This window comes from Sphaeramia orbicularis, chromosome 3, assembly GCF_902148855.1.
Source record: "Sphaeramia orbicularis chromosome 3, fSphaOr1.1, whole genome shotgun sequence".
NCBI lineage: Eukaryota > Metazoa > Chordata > Actinopteri > Kurtiformes > Apogonidae > Sphaeramia > Sphaeramia orbicularis.
The window spans coordinates 45,012,737-45,035,070 of record NC_043959.1 but is presented as its reverse complement, the minus strand read 5'-3'; the positions used below and the strand labels follow the sequence as shown (position 1 = coordinate 45,035,070).

At 34.9% G+C, this 22,334-nt stretch overlaps 1 protein-coding gene across 3 annotated transcripts; it reads right to left on the bottom strand.

Moving 5' to 3' along the window:
• Nucleotides 1–111: 111 nt before the first annotated feature.
• Nucleotides 112–21,651, bottom strand: depdc7a (DEP domain containing 7, paralog a). Of its 3 annotated transcripts, XM_030123975.1 has the most exons (10): nt 21,520–21,626; nt 19,097–19,299; nt 9,379–9,838; nt 8,478–8,608; nt 8,153–8,345; nt 5,575–5,795; nt 3,951–4,093; nt 3,740–3,865; nt 1,650–1,728; nt 112–1,539 (listed from the first exon to the last, which is right to left on the bottom strand). In XM_030123975.1, the coding sequence occupies exons 3-10, from the start codon at nt 9,828–9,830 to the stop codon at nt 1,316–1,318; spliced, it is 1,569 nt and encodes a 522-aa protein (XP_029979835.1). In that variant the 5' UTR covers nt 9,831–9,838; nt 19,097–19,299; nt 21,520–21,626; the 3' UTR covers nt 112–1,315. The 3 variants fall into 3 exon arrangements, with proteins under 3 accessions (XP_029979835.1, XP_029979836.1, XP_029979834.1); XM_030123976.1 differs by lacking the exon at nt 19,097–19,299 and having other exon boundaries at nt 21,520–21,651; XM_030123974.1 differs by lacking the exons at nt 19,097–19,299; nt 21,520–21,626 and adding an exon at nt 14,278–14,410.
• Nucleotides 21,652–22,334: the final 683 nt, after the last annotated feature.

The window sequence follows — 22,334 nt, the reverse complement described above, 5'->3', positions numbered from 1 at the left end:
TATATTCATGGGTAACACACTGCTATCCCCTATACTAATCCAACTATTAAAAAATGAACACAAGGTGTTTTAGCTGAAAAAGGTAGTTTAAGCAGTAAACACAACATTATATTCAAAGCCACTTTTTATTTACAGAGGGAAAGTGTATGCAGGTTTACAAGAAACCTTATCAGTCATTCTCAATGAAACAAGGAAGTGGCTACACCGAGTATCTGTACTTGACAGAAAATCTTGTATCTGGAGCTGGTTTGGCAGTTTATTAGAAATGGAAACAAAGTATTGTATGGTATCACACATTGTTTTTCTTACATTATATGTCTGTTTTTTAAAACTGCTCCCTAAATCTCTTGCATGCTTGACCTGTCAAGCAAAAAAATAGAGATAGGTTAAACATTCGCATGTGTTCAGCGGATAAATTACTTGACATACCAGATGTCAAGTAGTAAATTAAAATATACACATATGAGCCTGCAGTGATGGAGGGAAACATGTTAAATATATGTATGAATGGAAAATTCATCCAAACTAAATATGACCAGGATGTGTGTGGTTAAACTCACAATGGGATGCTTGTCACCTTTACATTCAGAAGCAATTTCCTCTGGTAATTAGTGGGCCTGCATAAAACTTAGCTGAAACATAAAACCAAAACAAAAAAGTCTCAAAAACAAGCCTATTAGGTTTTCAATCTAGATAAAAAAAACAAAAAAACAAAAAAAACAAAACAAAGAAAAATAGCAAACATCTGTTTTGCTGATTTGCAGCAACAAAGCCCTGTAGGGATGTTTCCCATGAATGCATCTGACTGTTTACTACAACACTAGATCAGACTTTTAAATTTCCAGGATCAAATTTCCGTTTGAGGCTTCCTCAGACATAGCTCTACTGTGCATCACATTGTCAATGAAAAACCACATGAACACATTTTTATTCCTAACACTGTTCCCATTGCACAAGCCCAAAGAATATGTCCTTTGAAAAAGAGTAGTCTACAAGTTCTTACTGGCTGCACACACAAAATGCCCTAAAGATGTACCAAAGTGTTAAAATACACTCATATTTCTAAGACAGCACATCTGCCACAAAACTACCACGGACATTTCACGTGTCCTGCATACAAAAAGAAATGACGACAATTAAATATGACCTTAAATATTGCAGCTTATTACACATGCACTTCACATTCTTGTTCAGTAGTCTAAACTATTAACATTCAAGCAAATAAACTGCACATCCTCACACAATGTACATCACAACCTTTTGTTCTCAATCGACTTTTTACATTATAATACATGAGTTTTTGAACTAATAAATATTACTGTAACAACATGTTGCCACTGGATAATCTACTTCCAAAGTACTGAACAAAAATTTCTGGGTGGCCTTTATAAAACTGTCCCAGCAGTCGCCTCCTTTCATTTGGGGAGATCTTCTGATTCTCGTGGATGGTACGGAGTAAAGACCACAGTTCTTCTTTAGTGGTTTTCTGTGCATTTTCTGAGTATGCTTTAGGGCTGACTCTTCTGCAGTATGCTGGGCCTGAAGTAAAAACAGACAATACAGAAACATGTCATTCATAGATGTTGAGTTAGACAAACAGACGTTGAATAACTGAGTATATAAGATAATATTGAGATGCATTTACTAACCTGTGAGCGTATCTGGATCCTTTCCTTTCACTATATTCATTATTCTCTCACTGACCATCATGTGCAATGTACTAGGAATCTAGTGAAAAAGAAGGGAGTGTAACAGGACACGTTACTGTTTTCAGTGTATACAGTTCATGGAAAAGAGATGGGAAATGTTACTGGACTTCTTTTTTTAACCCTTTCATGCACGAATTATGAGAACCTTCATCAAAATTTTTTCCTGAGTGTTTTTATTCCTCTTTGGGCATGAAAAAAACAATGCGATTGAAAATTTTCCTCTGAAAAATAAATTGAAAAAATAAATGAAATAAAAAATATTTTAAAAAATACATTAAAAAAAAAAAAAAACAATAATGAAAAAAAAAAAAAAAAAAAAAATCTTATCAGCCTATTTTTCATGAAGTTGCAAAAATGACCACTCATCTGGACACCACACGTTTAATTTTTGACGCACAGAAACATGTATTTACTGATAAATTATGTGAAAACTATGGGGAGGGCTTGTGATTCTGGGGGTTTATGCTCAGGAGAGATCTACATAATGTTACCAATTCATGTCAGAAAAGATATGTAGTGTCTTAAAACTTTAATAAAGATATGTGGTAAAAAAAAAAAAAAAAAGAAAAGAACCACAAAATCCATGAATATACAAGAGAGCAGCTGTAAAATAGCTGTTCGCTGTAGTGACCACTGTGCATGAAAGGGTTAATGTATACTGCATGCGCGATGTAAAACTGTCTCAAAACAACCTTTATGCTGAATATCTGTGTTATCTTTATATCAGCCTAGAGGTCTGGAGCCCCTTTAACCCATAAAGACCCAGTGTGACTTTTGAGGTAGTTCCAAAATGATTTTTTTTCTCAATTTAACCATTCTTAAGTAATTTATCACCATTTATTTTGATAAATAGTATTTTGTTTTTTGGGAATTTTCTGTGAAAATCAAATATTTCCCTATATTTAATTCACTGATCATGTAGATCACAGGTGTCAAACATGTGGCCCGGGGGCCAAATCCAGCCCGCCAAAGGGTCCAGTCCGGCCCTTGGGATGAATTTGTGAAATACAAAAAATTACACTAAGAAATTAACAATCACTTTAGTTCAGGTTCCACATTCAGACCAACTCAGTCTAATAATAACCTATAAATACTCACAACTCCAAATTTTTCTCTATGTAAATATAAATGTTTTCATGTATTTAGACTAAAACAAAGTATAATTTCACAAAAAATCTGAATAATCTGAACAAATATGAACAACCTGAAATATCTTAAGGGAAGTACAATTTTAACAATATTTCACCTGTTACAAAATATTTTGTGCATTTCTAGATCCACTGTGATCTGTAAGTTATAATGTACATGTGGAAATGATAAATTGAAGCATAATATTGCTAAAATTACAATTTTTTTTTTTTCAGTTTGTTCATGTTATTCACATTGTTTGAAAGGACAGTTTGTAGATGTAAACATTTTCATAATGTAATTTTACTTTTTTCACTGTAAAACATAGACATAAGTTTGGAGTTGACATTATTTATATATTATTATGTTATTATTTTACTGGTCCGGCCCACTTCAGATCAAATTTAGCTGAATGTGGCCCCTGCACTAAAATGAGTTTGACACCCTTGATGTAGATGTTTATAAAAGATCAGTTTAAAATTTAGATTATTATATCCGAAACAGAGAAAACTGAAGAAAAACTGACTTTTTCAGCAAAGATATCAATAACTTAACATAAAATAAGTATCTCCATCCACTGTCATTTCTCAAACTCCATGGGTTTTACTGGTGAATCAATGTTGTAGAAGATGACGGTGTTTCCACGGTAACTACAGAGCCTCTGAACGTCCAAATGGGTCATATCTGATGACCATGAAAAGAGGACCAACTGTATTTTACACCAATTATTTACATATATTGATAGGATTAATGGGTCAATGGTTATTTAATATTTTATATCAGTAGATGATTTTGGTCACCGGTGGGTGTTTGGGTCTTCATGGGTTAATAGTGAAGTCCCTCAAACTGGACAGGACAAACAGACATACTCATTTAAAATTTCATAATCTGAAAACACTTACTTTGAACAGATCACAGTGTTTGTCCATCAAAAACAAAACCATCAGGTCGACCTTTCCTTTGGACAGTCTTCTGCTGTACACAATGGCGCTTGAAAACGCCCTTTTCACTGCCATCCTGTTCTCAATCTGACAGAGAATCATTTCTGAATTAGCAGAGGTCAAACATACACACATGCACAGAGCATCACAAAAACATAACGTGGGCGCTCACCTCCTTGTGCAGCTTCACCTCCTGTGGTTTACCGGCAATCGACATGAATCTCAGGAGTCTGCGAAGTTCCTCCCTGCTCCTGGAGTCCTGCAACTTCAGGCTGAGCTGCAGAGCCTCCAGTGCTAGCTCCTTCTTCCCATTCACTGATAAAAGCACAAATAAAGATGAAAAACCATTATCTCTCAATAAAAATAATATGTTAATAGTTTAAACTTAGGACTGTGACTAGTTTATGACACTGACACATACTCTAAAATACCTGTTTAACCCTTAAAGAACTAGAACCATTTTTGTGGCAGCTACCAATTGAATTTTTCTGTTATTTATCACCGTTTATTGTAAGGTTATCCTCTGCATTTTACATTTTTTCACTAAAAATCACATTTTAGTTCAGTTCCGATATGATCTCCAGTGGGCCGGACCAGTAAAATAATAACAGTGAGAAAAGTAAAATTATATTATGATAAAGTTTACATCTACAAAAATCTGAATAACATGAACAACTGGAAACATCTTAAGAAAAACAAGTGCAATTTTAACAATATTATGCCTCGGATTATCAGTTTATCCTTTACACGTGTGCATTATAACTTACATTACAATTACAAATGCACAAAACATTTAATAACAGGCAGAATATTGGTAAAATTACATTTACTTATCTTAAGATATTTCAGGTTTTTCACATTTTTTGTAAAATAACAGTTTTTTAATATAAACATTTTTCGTAATTTTACTTTTTTACACTAAAACAAAGATAAAAGTTGCTGTTTTCCTTTTTTATAGGTTTAATATGATAGTATTTTACTGGTCTGACCCACTTGAGATCTAATTGGTCTATATGTGGAATCTGAATTAAAATGATTTTGACATCCTCGATTGTTAATATCTTCAGTTTAATTTTTGTATTTCACAAATCCATCCCACGGGCCAGATTGGATCCTTTGGTGGGCCAGATTTGGCCCCCGGGCCAGATGTTTGACACCTGTGATATAAATGTTCATAATGGTTTGGCGTAAATTCAAAGGTCATTATATCAGAACAGAGAAAACTGAAGAAAAAGTCACATTTTTCAGCAAAATATATCATTAACTGAATATAAATAAAGCATCGACAACTACTGCCATTTGTCAAATTACACTACAAACAAAAAGTTAAGGATATTTTTAATTTTTGGGCTATTTTTTTCAGTTGGGGTTTTTTCAGTTGCACAGCGCTTTTTACTTTTTTGTGTGTGAATTGATTTGAAACACATTTTTTTAATGACCAGACATAGTTTTATTTACAAATGGCAAAAATACAAAAAAAAAATAAAAAATAAAGACCCCCCCCAAAAAATTAAATATCCTTAACTTTTTTTTGTAATGTACATGGGTTTTATTGGTGAATCAATGTTGCACATGATGGCAGTGTTTAAATGTTCACTACGCAGTCTCTGAATCCCCAAATAAGCCACATCTGATGCTGCTGAGAAACTTAATTTTACCCAAATTATTTACATGTATTGATAGGAGTCTGTGTTCAGAACTTATTACACATTGGTTGCCATCAGCTGTTTAGGTCTTTGAGGGTTAACATTATCTGTAGCCATGTACCAAATAGCTCTGATGGTTCCTCCTCTTACCAAGTAGCTCAGAGATGCCGGAGTGTATGTCAAAAATCTGGTTGCTGAGCAGAGGTGGCTGTTGCGTGTGTCCGTAATGCTGGACCAGGACTCCGTAGAGCAGCTTCTTACACTGAGTCAGGTCCTCAGCACAACCGGCTAAACCTCGACTGACCTCCACCACCTTATCATCAGGTAGAAACTCCAGGCAGTCCACCGCAGATGACATCCACTCATCAGCCCTGAAGACACAATTACATAACACACAGTGAGTGGACTGAAAAAAGTGACATAACAATCTTGACCTTTAGTTAAGAGAGGAACGGATTATGAGGAATTTAGCGATAACGCAGGTCGCAATGACGCAGTTATGGAAACTAATTAATTTCATGGAGCGGAGTTATGTAAGTCAATTAGGAAAAAGTGTAACTGGTGTCTGTTACAGCTGGTGAGAAAAAAAGATGAAATTAGATTACAGTAATAGATCAAAATGTTAGCGGCTGTAAAGGGGTCACACCCAAATATTATTTTCAGTAAAAGGTTTATATGTAGAGAACATTCATTCTGTGGCATCGCATCTTTTCACTAAGCCTTATTTTAGCAGCTCTTTGGACCATGTGAATCAATCATCTCACTGGGACAAAATAATAAATAAATAGATGCAATAGGTTACGTTACTTTGATAAAGTCAATAAAATAGTTACATTACTTGTTACAGTTAACAGGGTAACTAATATCCTAACCAGTTCAATATGAAAAGTAACCATCCTAATGCTGGATATAATGAAACTGCAGAAAGTAGCTTTAACCTTATATATACAGGGTGGGGAAGCAAAATTTACAATATTTTGAGGCAGGGATTGAAAGACAGTGTATGACCAATTAGTTTATTGAAAGTCATGAGAATTTATTTGCCACAAGAAAATTTACATTATAGAAAATGTTTTTATTCTATGTGTCCTCCTTCTTTCTCAATAACTGCCTTCACACGCTTCCTGAAACTTTCGCAAGTGTTCCTCAAATATTCGGGTGACAACTTCTCCCATTCTTCTTTAATAGTATCTTCCAGACTTTCTCGTAATAGTTTTGCTCATAGTCATTCTCTTCTTTCCATTATAAACAGTCTTTATGGACACTCCAACTATTTTTGAAATCTCCTTTGGTGTGACGAGTGCATTCAGCAAATCACACACTCTTTGACGTTTGCTTTCTTGATTACTCATATGGGCAAAAGTTTCTGAAAAGATATGGATAATAGTGTTAGGTATGATTATGACATCAATATATGTTTGGTTTCAAAACAATTGACGTAGTGCCCGCTGAGAAAAAACAACTAAATGTTCATTGTAAATTTTGCTTCCCCACCCTGTAATGTTTGGTGAGGTCAGACTGATGTGTGTGAGTGTGTGATAGATGTGAATATGCTTTAACCCTTTCATGCATGGTGGTCACTACAGTGGACAGTTATTCTACAATGTAATTTAACCTGAACTTCTGTAACAGTACCTGCATAATATCTGCATGAGTGAATACAAAGGCAAGGAAATGCAATGTTATTAATATTTAACCCATAAAGACCCAGCGCTTCTTGATGGCAGTTCCCAAATGATTTTTTGTCTCTACTTAACCTTTCTTAAGTATTTATCACCATGCTATCCTCTGTATTTAGCATTTTTTCAGCATAAAGTAGGTATTTTATTATATTTAATCTGTTGATCATGTTGATGTTTATTAAAACTCAGAGTAAATTCAAAAGTTATTAAATCAGAAACATGGAAAACAGGAAAAAAAAGTGACTTTTTCAGCAAATCTATCATTAATTAAGTGTCTCTATTCACTGTCATTCATTCAACTCCATGGGTTTTATTGGTGAATCAATGTTGTAGAAGATGGAGGTGTTTCCACGGTAACTGCAGAGCCTCTGAACGTCCAAATGGGTCATATCTGACGACCATGAAAAGATGACAAACAGTTTTTTGCACTAATTATTTACATTTTCATGGAGTTAAAAAATGTTCAGCTGAGTGGACATTTTTTTAACTCTATGAAAAATAGGTTCATCAAATAAAATTTCAATTGCATTGTTTTTTTTTCATGCCTAAAGAGGAATAAAATCACTCAAGAAAAAAAAAAATTGACTAAGGTTCTCATAATTCATGCATGAAAGGGTTAATATTGTTTGTTTACGCTGTTTTTATGCTATTGTTGTTTATATTATATATGTATCTGTGTAATTTTAATTGTGTTTTATTTTAACTATTTTGTACGGTGACCTTGAGAGTCCTGAAAGGTGCCTATAAATAAAATTTATTATAATTATCATAATTATTATAATTATTATTATTATTATTATTATTATTATTATTACACTGTGAATGTATTTCACTGTTATAAAGCCAAATCATGGACGGGAGTTGCAAACTAGCTAAATACTCTTTGTACAAAACATCAGACATGTCCGCTATGTTTCACTGCGTTGTCCCTGATAAATAAATAAAATAAGTAAAAAAAATTACCCAAAGGATTAAAATGCATGAATTGTGAGATTTAATCATGATTTAAATAAATAAAAGGCTTATTTATTCTTTGGGGGACTTACTGTGCTTCACCAAAGGCCTTGAGGACTTCCCTGTCTAGGTAACTCGATGTGTACAACAGATCCGGGTCACTGTCCATACCACGCAGGAGAGTCTTCGAAGCTTCCTTGCCCTCCAGCAAATCTTCCAAAAGAGGGAGCTCTATCAGCTGCAGTAGTCTGGACACAGCCTGCTGGTGCCACACCTCATCCACAACTGTGATAAAACACAGATTGAAAAGCCATGAGGCCCACAAACACAAACAAATGCGGTCTGTTCATGTATTTACTCCACGTGCGCTTCATTAACATCATTCATTTGTGCCACGTCTGATGTAATAAGACTTACTTTCTTGTGAGAGGCCGAGGTTGGTCATCTGAGGGGTGATGGTTGAGCTGAGGTTGAGGTGTCCTATCACGTCCTCCAGTGATTTGTCTGTTTTTGCAGGGGAGTGGGTGGAGTAGCTCAGCACCTCTCGTCTGAAGAGCCACATAATAACAGCAATCAGTAAAATGATTGAAAAAACAGGCTTCTTACAAGAACAATTGTAGCATAGGGCTGTAAATGTTTTCCAGTTCCAGTGAGTCATCCCCAATTCTGATTGCTGTCATTTCAAATCAAACCAAAACTGGCAAAATGAATGTTCAATTTCCAGCTTTGAACATTTTCTGACTAATCTTAAATAGGACATGATGGTTTTATTTTTTATAATATGTTTTTCTCATGCAGATCTGACTAGGCCCGTGCTACAAATTATCCAAAGTGTTGTAGCACGTATGGTTCATCTGAACGTTTCATCTCCCAGACTCATGTCAGGCCTAATGTCTGGTCTGGATCAGTCATATACAAAGCGGCCACGTGGAAGCTCAGCACGGGTGATGCATCCTGCATTTACTCTTTTCAAGTCAGTTCTTACATTTGCAGTTTTGAGCTTTAACAAGTGCATCTGGGTTTCTGTCTGTCCCTAATTCTGGTGCCAAATAATAGAGATAATTTGAAGCTCATTGTCACCAAATGATAATGATGGGGTTACTAGAAGTGGACATGTGGGTGACTCGGGGGGGGTGATATAAATTAAGTGTATAAAGACCTATCTACTTGATGGGACTTTAAGAGTCTTGGGTCATGCCTCTCTAGCTTTCAGAGTCACCCAGGCTAAAGCTTTTTAGGATTATCTTTGGCTATTAGGAGGAAAAAGAACAAAGCACATCTAAATGAGATCTGAAGGTATTACGACATGAGTCTGTACCTTTCACGTGAAGGACTATTGGTGTTCTTGTTCCTGTTCATGCTCGGAGAGTCATAGCCACTCTCTATGGTGCTGGTGGAGTGAGAGGTAGTGTTGTTAAGTGATGAGGAGGCATTGGCCGGACTCAGGAACCGGTACAACCTGCAGCTACTGTCTTCAAAGGTCGGTCGCCTCTTCTCTTTCCCGAATACTCGAATTCCCACAGGCTCAAACACCCTTGAGTCCATGAGGGCCTGACACAGACGAACAGCCTTGTAACGGGGCACTGGCTCCTCGCTAAAGAAACGGTTGAGGGTGATGTGCGCCAACACCACGTCCACGGCCTCTGAGCCCAGGAAGCAGTCATGGTACGACTTCAGGTTGTGACGTCGGCGCTTTACTTCTACATGAGTGTGGAGGTTGGAGATGATGCTGCCCCAGATGTAGGTGGCCCGGAAAGGCTTTCCGGCCATGCCTGGTTCTGACAGAGAAGGAGAAGACAGAGGACTTTAATGCTGAAACACACAAAATAAACGTTGCTATCCTCACCAATAAGCGATGAGGGGCTCTTTTATATTTAGGCAGCTTTACCCTATAACGCCAAACATATCATATTTGTTACAAGAGTTTTGAAGCCCTCTACATGATCAGTGTGATGTTTTTTTCTTGAAGAACCTGATGTATACAATTAGATACATGCAATACACAGATAATCCACCAGGGGGAGGAATTCATTCACCAGAGGCCTTTCCAGTGACACTACAAGACTGTCATTATAAAGGAAGGAGGAAGAACTTTGCCAATTTTGAAAAGGAATTACCAATTTGTTAGACATGTTTGTGTTATATTATGTTTTTGTTTGTTCAAAAAGAATAGTATTTGAGCATTGAGACCCAATGTTTCAAATATGATACAAAATTGAAACTCATACATGGAAATTGATATTTGAAAAAAAAAAAAAAAGATTTCGGTTGTTCAGAAGGACCAATAAAGGCTCCAGTTTCAAAGAACTGGAATAAAGAAATTTGTACTGACATTAACTGGCACCAACAGACTAGAAATGAATACCACTGTATGTTATGACAATGGCAGACTTTTCTGGTTTAAGTAACAAGAGTATTTACTACAATTCTGTGGTTCACATCAGTAGACATTATAGAAAAGTAAGACAAAAACTATTTTTTGTCAAATGAAAAAACATCTTTAAAAATATCACCACAGGCTCTGGAAAATTCTGTCCTTTTCTAATCGAGTTTATGCTACTTCCTGTACAGACTAATAATCCCTGTTGTTTATTTTTATTATCTCTCCCACGACTTAAAATGAATGCACCTATTATGCATTACACATAAGCAAAAAAAAAAAAAGAGAGTTGACAAAAGAGTCAACCTCTTTAATGTTTCTGAGGACACAAATGTTTCATGGTGAAACATTTTTCCGTAGGGTGTCTTGCCTAAATCACTTCTAAAGAAACTACAAGAAATTCCTCTTGCTTTTCCAGTGAATGTACACTCCCTTGCCTCATTTTAATGTAACATAGTCTAACCCTGAATCAAAATGCTTGTGTACAAGTGTAACTGTACAATGTCCAGCCCTAACGCATGGCACAAGAAATCCTAGTTTTCCATGTTTTTGTTTTTTTTTTATTTTAATAGAAAATATTTAATTTAAACAGAAATTTGGAGGCAAAAGTCTTTAAACAAAGGGGATTGTATGTGTCCTACTATAACAGAGATCTAATACAATCTGACTTCACACCACAACCCACTAAATCACGTAAGTACAAGGAAACACAGACAATGATCATATTGTGAGCCTGGTCTCGTGTGACATATCCTCATATGTTGCTGTTTTTTACAGGATGAGCTACAAATCTTCAGACAAATCAGTGGAAGATTATTGCTGTCAAACAAAAAATCAACACATCATTGCACTTTACACACACATCATGCACTTTCTTAACCTCTTTTATATGCTCGTCTGTGTTTCATAGCCTCAATAGCAAAGATTTGATAACGCCGACAACAAAAAAAAATGACTTCTTTGTGTCATTCACCACAAGCCAGACCAATAAAGGAAAGCAGAGCAGAAGGAGCTGGCCTTAGTGAGACATTACTGCAGCTTTCATCTCACAACAGGAAACATTTAAACCCTGTTGAGCAAATGTTAGGGGGGGATTTGACAGGGTAACTGAGGCCAGAGGACATAAATCAGGCCCTGACAGCACCAGCCAGGCTCCATGTTATGATAACACAACATGACAAATACCATTACTGACCCATCTGCAAAACTTGAAAACAGAAACACCCGGGATCAGTACAGCAGCCAGCAGATGTTCACCCACTCTTATAGAAAAAAAAAACAAAAACCTACAACAGCTTCTTTCTGAGAGCAGATGAAGGTATAGGGTGGATGTTTTAGTGATGTGCTGATTAATGAGATCCATCTAGTTCAAACTGTGTCTCCCTCTGGGGTAAAGATAACTGCTCTGAACCAGGGATTTGCATATCAGGAAAGAACACTTGTCCTAGGCTTCAACAGCTCATCTAAGCGTGATGGGAAAAAGAAATGATAAAAGATAAGTATCCGGACAACAATTCAGGCATGAAAGTGCTTTTCCAGTGAATAATACACTCTGAAATAAATCTGCACTGCTACTGCACATGTTAAAACAAGTTAATACACTATCACTGGAATTTTGGGGTTACGATAAATAGTGCATTATCAGAATGAGTTCTTCATTTGGGAGTTAAGGGAAAAACCATCTGGAGAATCCCAACAGGGGGCCCCGGATTACCTTTTACAGAATAAATCCGGATCTGATCAGTATCCGCTAAAACTTGTTGAGTGGAGGGGGAAAAAAAGTGGGGGTCAAGTGGGTCAAACCAATCCTGGGAACCCTCTGTGTCCTGTCACCTCTTGTCGCTTGCGCCAGGCTGAGATTTGAGCCCAGTTTGCATAACTGAAGCCAGTCTCCTTCTCTGTGACTTTGGTCTTCTTTACAAAAGCCACTGCAGATTACTGTGACATGATGAAAGAGGGGAACTGAGCTGGATTTCAGCTAAAGACAACAGTGCATGTATGTTTGCACACATCAGTGGAGGTAAATACTCGCAGTGGGAGAAGCACCGGCAAAACACATGGGAGTATTCCCCTTATGAGCACAGTGGATGATGAGCAAATACAAGAAAAGCATCCAGGATGTTTAACCCATGAAGAGCCAAAAGCGACCAAAAGCATCTACTGAAATGTTTAATACTTGTTTATCAACCAATCCTATTAATACATGTAAATAATTGGTGTAAAATATAGTTGATCATCTTTTTATTGTCATCAGATTTGGACGTTCAGAGGATTCATAGTGAATGTGGAAACACCATCATCTTCTACAACATTGATTCACCAGGAAAACCCTTGGAGTTGGATCAATGACAGTGGTTGGACACACTTGATTTTACATTAAATTATTTATATATTTTCTGCAAAAGTCACTTTTTCTTCAGTTTTCTTTGTTTCTGATATAATTACCCTCAACTTCCATCTGTGCTTTTAAAGAAAATCTACATTATCAGTGAATTAAATATGGGAAAATACTTGATTTTCACTGAAAAAACACAAAATACAGAGAATAATATTAGAATAAATTATGATAAACCACTTAAGAAAGGTTAACTAGAGAGAAAAATTTATTTGGGAACAACCACAAAATTAGCACTGGGTCTTTATGAGTTAAGAGAAATGTTATAGAATCAGGACCAATAGATGAAAAAAAAAAAAAAAAAACTGAGGTAGAATCACAACTAGATCAGCAGGAATGGCTGTGGCACAAACCTTCACTGTGTCCAAAAACAAGGTAAAAACACTAAATGTGAGGGAAAAGATACTCAAAACAAGTGAAATATCTGTCCATGCAGCAAGATCATTTCACCTGAAGAGATTTCATGAATTAAGATTATTAACCTCCTAAAACCCACTGTCCATATTTGTGGACAAGAGTTTCACAACTTTATACAAAAAAAAAAAAAAAAAAAAAAAAAAAAAGAAAACTGTTCACCACAAAGAACATTCCATAAAAATTTTAAAAACTGCATCTGAAAAACTGTTGCATTATGATTTTTCCAATATAGGCACTTATTTAATAATAAAAAAAAATAAAAATAAAAATAAAAATAAAAAAAAAAGCTTGTACTTTGCTGACATGTCCTGGGTCTTAGGAGGTTAAATCTAGAAATAAGCATGTATACAGATGTATGAGCACTTAAAATAAGAAATTAACTCTTAAAACAAGATAAATGATCTAACACTTCTAAATCCATGCTTTTTTTTTTTTTTTTTTTTTGTAAGACCTAAATAATTTGCAGTGTTCATTCCTCCTACATGCTGAGACTGGTGAGATTAACTGATCTAGCCTAAGGACATAGTTTGAGAAATGCTGATCCACGACAGTCTATTGGCCCTGATGGATTTGAACCCTCATATCCGCTCATATATGAGTGTATGGTGGTCCTTGTGATCACCCTGAGCTGCATTTGTTTCAATACAAACACTGAAACACAGGCCGCTGAATCAGCAGGACGCACAAATGTCAAGAGAGCAAGTAACTTCGTGTTCAAAATGCATTTAGATGAACTGTTTTGTCGTAAAAGCCAGAACAGATTAAATTAGAACGTGCAGCCACTTTAAGCAACATCCATTTCATTGAATAAATATTTCACAAACACACATATTAGAAGCGACAGGCTGTGCGTAATGCAGTACTGTAAGGACTGTAAATGCTCATATAACTCAAGTCAATACACAGAATTTCTCCTGAGCTATAGAAGTTCAAATCTTTAAATTACAAACACCACAAGAAATTATTGCGTTAAAAATTGCATGTGATAAACTAAAAGAGATAATCCAAGTGTTATTTTATCCCACCTGATGTCCGGTGCATGAAAACTTCCTCCAGTAACTGTAAACTCTGCCATTCAGACCTTGTCCCTGCTGTTCAGTTCACAACGTGACGCACGCAACTCACTCCAGTAGATCCAGAAAAGCGTCTCCTCCCACGGACATGTATTATTCATGCGCAGTCTCCACCCGCCCTGCCCGGCGGTAATGTCAGGAGGCTCTCACTGGTGCGTAAAAGGTGCAACAAATGGTGCGCATTTGGGCTTTTGCGCGGAAACTTATTTAGAGGAGTGTTTACAAAAGATCTGAGCAAGTCCCTTAAATGTGGGGTTATCGAAACTGAGGGCAAATGTTTTATCTTAGAGTGTTTTTATTTTATCACCTGGGCATATTTAACCCTTTCATGCGTGAATTATGAGAACCTAGGCCAAGATATTTTTCCTGGGTGTTTTTATTCCACTATAGGCATGAAAAAAACAATGCAATCAAGTTTGTTTTTTTGTTTTTTTTTAAGATGTTACAAAAATGTCCACTCAGCCAGACACCATGCGTTAAATTTCTGAAGCAAAGAAACATGAATTAAAAACTAATATCAGAAAGTGATGTAGAAAACTTTGCAATACAAACACTTATCATTCACTTTATGGAGATAATATGCAAAAAAAACCCAAAAAAACAACAACAACAAAAAAAAAAAAAACTGTTAATTACAGTCGAATAACAATTAGCAATTGATTTACACTAAAACATGTTACTGCAGATCAGGTTTATCAAGAACAGCATACTTACAATAATAGTATGAATGTAAGTCTATGGGATGATGCATAGGTGTTCACTGTGTTGGCTGGTATGCAACTAAAACAACAAAACCCATGAATATACAAGAGAATGGCTGTAGAATAATTGTCCACTATAGTGACCAGTATGCATGAAAGGGTTAATCATGATTTTATTACAGATGTACAGAATAAAATAAAATAACACAAAATAAAATAAGGAGAAAAAAAAGTCTGTAAAAATGGGTCAAACTCCTGTTTTCCTGTTGTAAAAATATACTCAGAATGTAAAATATGCTGAAAATCCAGGAAGTTTCACATAACCTTTCACTCACCTGGTCACACCCTTAAGTCCTACACTGGAAACAAAACTAATCTGATAAAGACCTTTTCAGCAAACAGATGAATATTACCAACGGTAGGTTAAGAAAGGAGAGAATACACTCTCAAAAATAGAGGTACCAGCTTGTACTTTAAAGGGTACAAATGCTTGTCGCTGGGGGTGTACTTTTTTGAGAGACATTTCTGTACACTTTTGAAATGGTCCAATTTTGTACCTTAAGTACTTTACATAGAAGGAAAACTCTCATATAGTTGATAATGTCATAATGTTTAAAGTTTGAACCGGTGGCCTAATTGAGAAAAAAACAAAAAACAAAAAACGGCATAGGCAAGACATGGAGGTGTGAATGAAAACTTGATAAAACAGAGATTATGGCAATAATCAGAGGTTCTAATAAGCTAAATAAATTATTAGGCTGTTATCATTGAGATAATTGGGCTATTGAATTAAAACACAAATTATTACTAAATATAAAATAGAGCACAGGTGTCAAACATGAGGCCCGGGGGCCAAAACTGGCCCGCCAAAGGTTCCAATTCGGCCCCTGGAATGAATTTGCAAAGTGCAAGTTAGGGCATCAAACTCAAAAATAATATCATAACCAATAAATAATGACAACACTAGTTTTTTCCTCTTTGATTTAGTGCAAAAAACATTAAATTATGAAAATGTTTACATTAACAAACTATCCTTTAACAATAAAATGTGAATAACCTGAACAAATATGAACAGCCTGAAATGTCTGAAGAAAATTAAGTGCAATTTTAACAATATTCTGCCTGTGACTAAATGTTTTGTACCTTTGTAGATCTGATCTGTAATGCATATATGTATAAATGATAACTTGAGGCATAATATTGATAAAATTGTACTTATATTTCTTTAAAAATTTCATTTTTTTCAGGTTATTCACATCCTTTTTGTTTGGATAGTTTGTTAATGTAAATATTGGCATAACTGAATGTTTTGTGTTTTTTTTTTTTTTGCACTAAAACAATTTGCAGTTGTCATTATTTATTGGTTATCATGCTGGTCTACTGGTTCTACTGGTCCGGCCCACTTCAGATTAAATTGGGCTGAATGTGGCCCCCAGAAGAAAATGAGTTTGACACCCCTGATGTAGAGTAATTACAGTATGCTATATAATAAATAATGCGCTAAGCCTAATGTTTGAACTATAATTAGGCCTACTGTTCAGTTCTCCTAGCCTATAGCCTATTCTCATGGTCTACACACATTTTTTAACGCTGCAGGGTACCTTATAGTACAAATTTGTACTTTACATAACTTTGGACCCTTTTTCATAGTCTAAAGGTGCAATTCTGGCCTCCTAAAGACCAATATTGTACTGGATTCAGACCTGAATTTTAAAAACCACATACAAACAATTACAAAGTCAGTTTACTATCACCTAGGATTAAAGGACTGATGTCGCAGCAGGACCTTGAAAAACTTGTCCATGCATTTATCTGTAGTCGAGTTGACTACTTTAATAGTATCTTCTCTGGTCTGCCTAAAAAGTCTAACCGACGACTGCAGCTGATCCAGAATGCTGCCGCTCGAGTCCTCACTAAGACCAAGAGAGTGGACCACATCAGTCCAGTTCTGAGGTCTCTACATTGGCTCCCTGTCTCTCAGAGAATAGACTTTAAAATTCTCTTGCTAGCATATAAAGCACTGAATGGTTTTAGGCCCAAAATCCATCAGAGACCTTCTAGTCCAGTATGAACTAGAAGCACTCGGAGAGCGCAGACCTCCGCCAAGGCTGATCAGTGCCCCCCCCCCCCCCCCCCCCCCCCGTGGGCCCCCCCACCCCCGATCACCACCAAAATGTAATCATTTCTTCCTTATCACATTTCCAACAAACCCTGAAAATTTCATCCAAATCTGTCCATAACTTTTTGAGTTATGTTGCACACTAACGATCAGTGCCCCCCCCCCCCCCCCCCCCCCCCGATCACCACCAAAATTTAATAATTTCTTCCTCATCCCATTTCCAACAAACCCTGAAAATTTCATCCAAATCTGTCCATAACTTTTTGAGTTATGTTGCACACTAACGGACAGACAAACAAACAAACAGACAGACAAACAAACAAACAAACAAACCCTGGCAAAAACATAACCTCCTTGGCGGAGGTAACCATCCAGACCACACAGTTCATCTGGTGCAGGTCTGTTCTGTGTTCCAAAAGTCAGGACTAAACATGGAGAATCAGCGTTCAGTTTCTATGCTCCGTATATCTGGAACAAACTACCAGAAAATATCAGGTCTGCTGAGAGTCTGAGTTCTTTTAAGTCCAGGTTAAAGACTCACCTGTTCACTGCTGCCTTTGACTTAAGGGCTTTTGACTTTTTAGATTTTATATTCTCTTTTGAAACTCTGCACTGCAACTCTTACTTTAACCCTTTCATGCATAGGCCACTACAGTGGACAGTTCTTCTCCAGCTGGTCTCTTGTATATTCATGGGTTTTGTTGTTTTAGTTCCGTATCAGCCAACACAGTGAACACCTACGCACCATCCCATACACTGACATTCAGACCATTACTGTAACTTTACTGTCCTTGATAAATCTGATCTGTACTAACATGTTTAACCCTTTCATGCATTGTGGTCACTATAGTGGACAGTTATTCTCCAGCTGTTCTCTTGTATATTCATAGGTTTTGTTTTTTTAGTTCCATATGAGCCAACACAGTGGACACTTATGCAGCATCCCATAATACACTGCAATTCATACCATTACTATAACTTTGCTGTTCTTGATAAACCTGATCTGCAGTAACATGTTTAAGTGTAAATCAGTTGTTATTTGTTAGACAAAAAGAGTTGTTTTTTGCATATTATATGAGGTAATAACTAGCATTAGAGTATGTTAAAATGTGAGAAAACATCAAATTAGCAGCCTTAAAAATGTTTTTATTTCATTGTTTTCATTTTACTTTCTGATATTGGGTTTTAAATACATATTTCTTCACTTCAGAAATTAAATCCATGGACATTTTTGTAACTCACTGAAAAAAATAACTCGAACGCACCTTTTTTTTTTTAATGCCTAAGGAGGTATAAAAACACTCCAGAAAAAAAATCTTGACTAAGGTTCTCATAATTCATGCGTGAAAGGGTTAAGTGTAAATCAATTGTTATTTTTTAGACAAGAAGTTTTTTTGTTGTTTTTTTTGCATATTATCGCCATGAAGTGAGTAATTACTAGCATTAGAATATGTTAAAATGTGAGAAGACATCAGATTAGCAGCATTAAAAATGTTTTTATTTCATTGTTTTCATATCACTTTCTGATATTGGGTTTTAAACATATGTTTCTGTGCTTCAAAAATTAAATGCATGGATATTTTTGTAACTCCATAGGAAAAAAAAAAACTCGATTGCATTGTTTTTTTCATGCGTAAGGAGTAATAAAAACACTGACGGAAAAAATCTTGACTAATGTTCTCACAATTCATGCATGAAAGGGTTAATATGTGTGTTTTTTTATTTTATTTTTTTTATTTATGTGTTGTTTTCTTACTTGCTGTTTTTAATCACCTTTTACATGTTTCTTTTATAATGTTTTAAATGTGTTTCTTTTTATTTCAATGTCCTGTGTGAAGCACCTTGAATTGCCTTGTTGTTGAAATGTGCTATACAAATAAACTTGCCTTGCCTTTTGAAAGAACATTCTTAAAAATGTACTTATAGGTACATAAATGTTCTGATCTCATACCTCTATTTTTCAGAGAATACAGTCCGCTTTTCAAAATCAGGAGAATGAAGTTGTGGAAAAAACTCCTTAGTTGTCTCAGTCAAAACAATGGACGTCATTGGGGACAGTTTTTACACACGTGACTGTGGTTTGCTCAGGTGTCAAAGCTCTGCTGCTGCTGCTGCTGCTGCTGCTGCTGCTGCTGCTGCTGCTGCTCCTTTTCCCTGTGAAACCATGTTGGAACCTTACTGGGATGGCCCATACACACATACAGACTATCACTGAACTGAAATGACCAATGACTGTCAGTTTAACCCAAAGTACACACAGTAAAGTACATGACATGATCTGCATATGAGGGCAGATTTCGTGACCTGAGGCTCTAACCCTGTCCTGTTTGCCTTGAGGTGTAATCTGACAATGGAAAAGTAGTAAACTGACACTGTAAAGCCAAAGTTGGTCACTTGCTGAAAGAGAGACTGAAAGGAACGCACCTATTATCATTACAAGCTACAAGTATAGTACACAACTGGGGCAAACCGGTTGGATTAGTGTCTGTTTCACCTATTTTATGTGGGGGAAAGAAAAGATCTTTTACTTTATTTTAGGTGAGACCTCGTGAGCAGAAAGGAAAGCGATATCTTGCACGTTTACTCCTGTATCCTTTTGAAACAGAGCAGAAGAAAGTGGCTTACCTAGAAAACAGCTAAATAAAATCAGATTAAAGTAACTGTAAAACATACAACCCAATGATAACTGACGCGGTAAAAGTTCCAAAACTGCCAACCACTTCATAAAGAAACAGATGATACCACGATATAATTCTATCTTTTACACAGGTGCACTGCAAAAATCAAAATCTGACCGAATGTATTTTTTTTCATTTCTAGTCAAAATATCTCATCACACTTAAAATAAGATATAATCACCTAAAGAGTAACTTGTAAGTGAGATATAAGAACTTATTTTTAGACAATAGATCTTGAAAATCTCATCTCAAGAAATCTTATGAAGATAAGTTTCACTTGTTCCATTGGCAGAATTTTTTTCTCTTGAATTAAGCAAAAAATAATTGAATTAACCAAAAAACAAAATAATTGAATTAAGCAAAAAAATATTGAATTAAGCAAAAAAATATTGAATTAACCAAAAAATATATATATATTGAATTAAGCAAAAAAAATATTGGATTAACCAAAAAAAATAATTGAATTAAGCAAAGAAAAATATGGAATTAAGCAAAAAAAAATATTGAATTAACCAAAAAAAAATACTGAATTAAGCAAAAAAAATATTGAATTAACCAAAAAATATATATATATTGAATTAAGCAAAAAAATATTGAATTAACCAAAAAAAATAATTGAATTAAGCAAAGAAAAATATGGAATTAAGCAAAAAAAAATATTGAATTAACCAAAAAAAAATACTGAATTAAGCAAAAAAAATATTGAATGAACCAAAAAAAAAAATTGAATTAAGCAAAAAAAAAATATTGAATTAAGCAAAAAAAAATATTGAATTAAGCAAAAAAATATTGAATTAACCAAAAATAAATAAATATTGAATTAAGCAAAAAAAAATATTGGATTAAGCAAAAAAAAATTGAATTAAGCAAAAAAAAATACTGAATTAAGCAAAAAAAAATATTGAATTAAGCAAAAAAAAATATTGAATTAACCAAAAACAAAATATTGAATTAAGCAAAAAAAAATATTGAATTCACCAAAAAAAAAAAATATTGAATTAAGCAAAAAAAAAAAATTTGAAGTAAGCAAAAAAATATTGAATTAACCAAAAAAAAATATTGAATTAACAAAAAAAATATTGAATTAACCAAAAAAAAAATTGAATTAAGCAAAAAAAATACTGAATTAAGCAAAAAATATTGAATTAACCAAAAAAAATATTGAATTAAGCAAAAAAAATACTGAATTAACCAAAAAAAAATATTGAATTAAGCAAAAAAAATTGAATTAAGCAAAAAAAATATTGAATTAACAAAAAAAAATTGAATTAAGCAAAAAAAATATTGAATTAAGCAAAAAAAAAAAATTGAATTAACCAAAAACAAAATATTGAATTAAGCAAAAAAATATTGAATTCACCAAAAAAAAATTGAATTAAGCAAAAAAAAAAAAACCAAAACATTGAATTAAGCAAAAAAATATATTGAATTAAGCAAAAAAAAAAATCTGCCAATGGAACAAGTGAAAATTATCTTGGTAAGATTTCTTGAAATAAGATTTTCAAGATCTATTGTCTAAAAATAAATTCTTATCTCTCACTTACAAATTAGTCTTATTTTAAGTGAGATGAGATATTTTGACTAGAAATGAGAAAAATACACTTGGTAAGATTTTGATTTTCACAGTGTGACAAAACTAAACTAGATTTGCCTTAATGGACAATAAATCTCAACTCATTAAATCATTATCACTCACCTATTCTGTCGCTGTAGACGACGTATTCGGTATCCACACAGCTTTCATTCACAGAATAATCACAGGCTCATGAGGAAACGTGTCTTCAGATGAAGGGAGAAACCTTTGGTAGAAGCCAAACTGGTTTTACAACTCAGATGAATACGCAGCAGTCAGATGTGGTGGTGTTTTGTAAACTGGCCACAGAGCTGACTTCATTGTGCTTAAGTGAAAGAAACATTTTTAACCAAGGAGGAAAATAACAGAGAAGGGGGGAAAGAGGGAAATGTGGTTAACGCAATCAGAAACTGTGATCCGCAAGGTCAAACAATATTTACTCTCCCATTTCTTCCCCTGTGCCCGTAAAGCCCTGCATTTCCCTGCTCATGTTTATCGGTCACACAATGTTAGTCAAGATAGTTTCTTTACACATATGGTGATGGCAAATGTGTTATGGAATTTCCCGCACACTATGATGTTATGATTAACCCATAAAGACCCAAACATCCACCATCTGACAAAATCCTCTACTGATGTAAACTGTTTAATACCTGTTGATCCACTAATCCTATCAATGCATTTAAATAATTAGTGTAAAATACAGTTTGTCATCTTTACATGGTCATCACATCACATTTGGATGTTCAGAGGCTCCGTAGTTACCATGGAAACACAGTCATCTTCTACAACAGGGGTATCAAACTCATTTTAGTTCAGGGGCCATATTCAGGTAAATTTGATCTGAAGTGGGCCGGACCAGTAAAATAATAACATAATAACCTATAAATAATGACAACTTCAAATTTTTGTCTTTGTTTTAGTGTAAAAAAAAAACG

Bases quoted from the DNA above. Each gene is read 5' to 3' on its own strand.
- depdc7a (XM_030123974.1), bottom strand. The intron at 8,346-8,477 runs GTAAGTCTTATT...GTTTTATCACAG, and splicing joins CCTCGGCCTCTCACAAGAAA to TTGTGGATGAGGTGTGGCAC. The intron at 5,796-8,152 runs GTAAGTCCCCCA...TTGTGTCTTCAG, and splicing joins AAGGCCTTTGGTGAAGCACA to GGCTGATGAGTGGATGTCAT.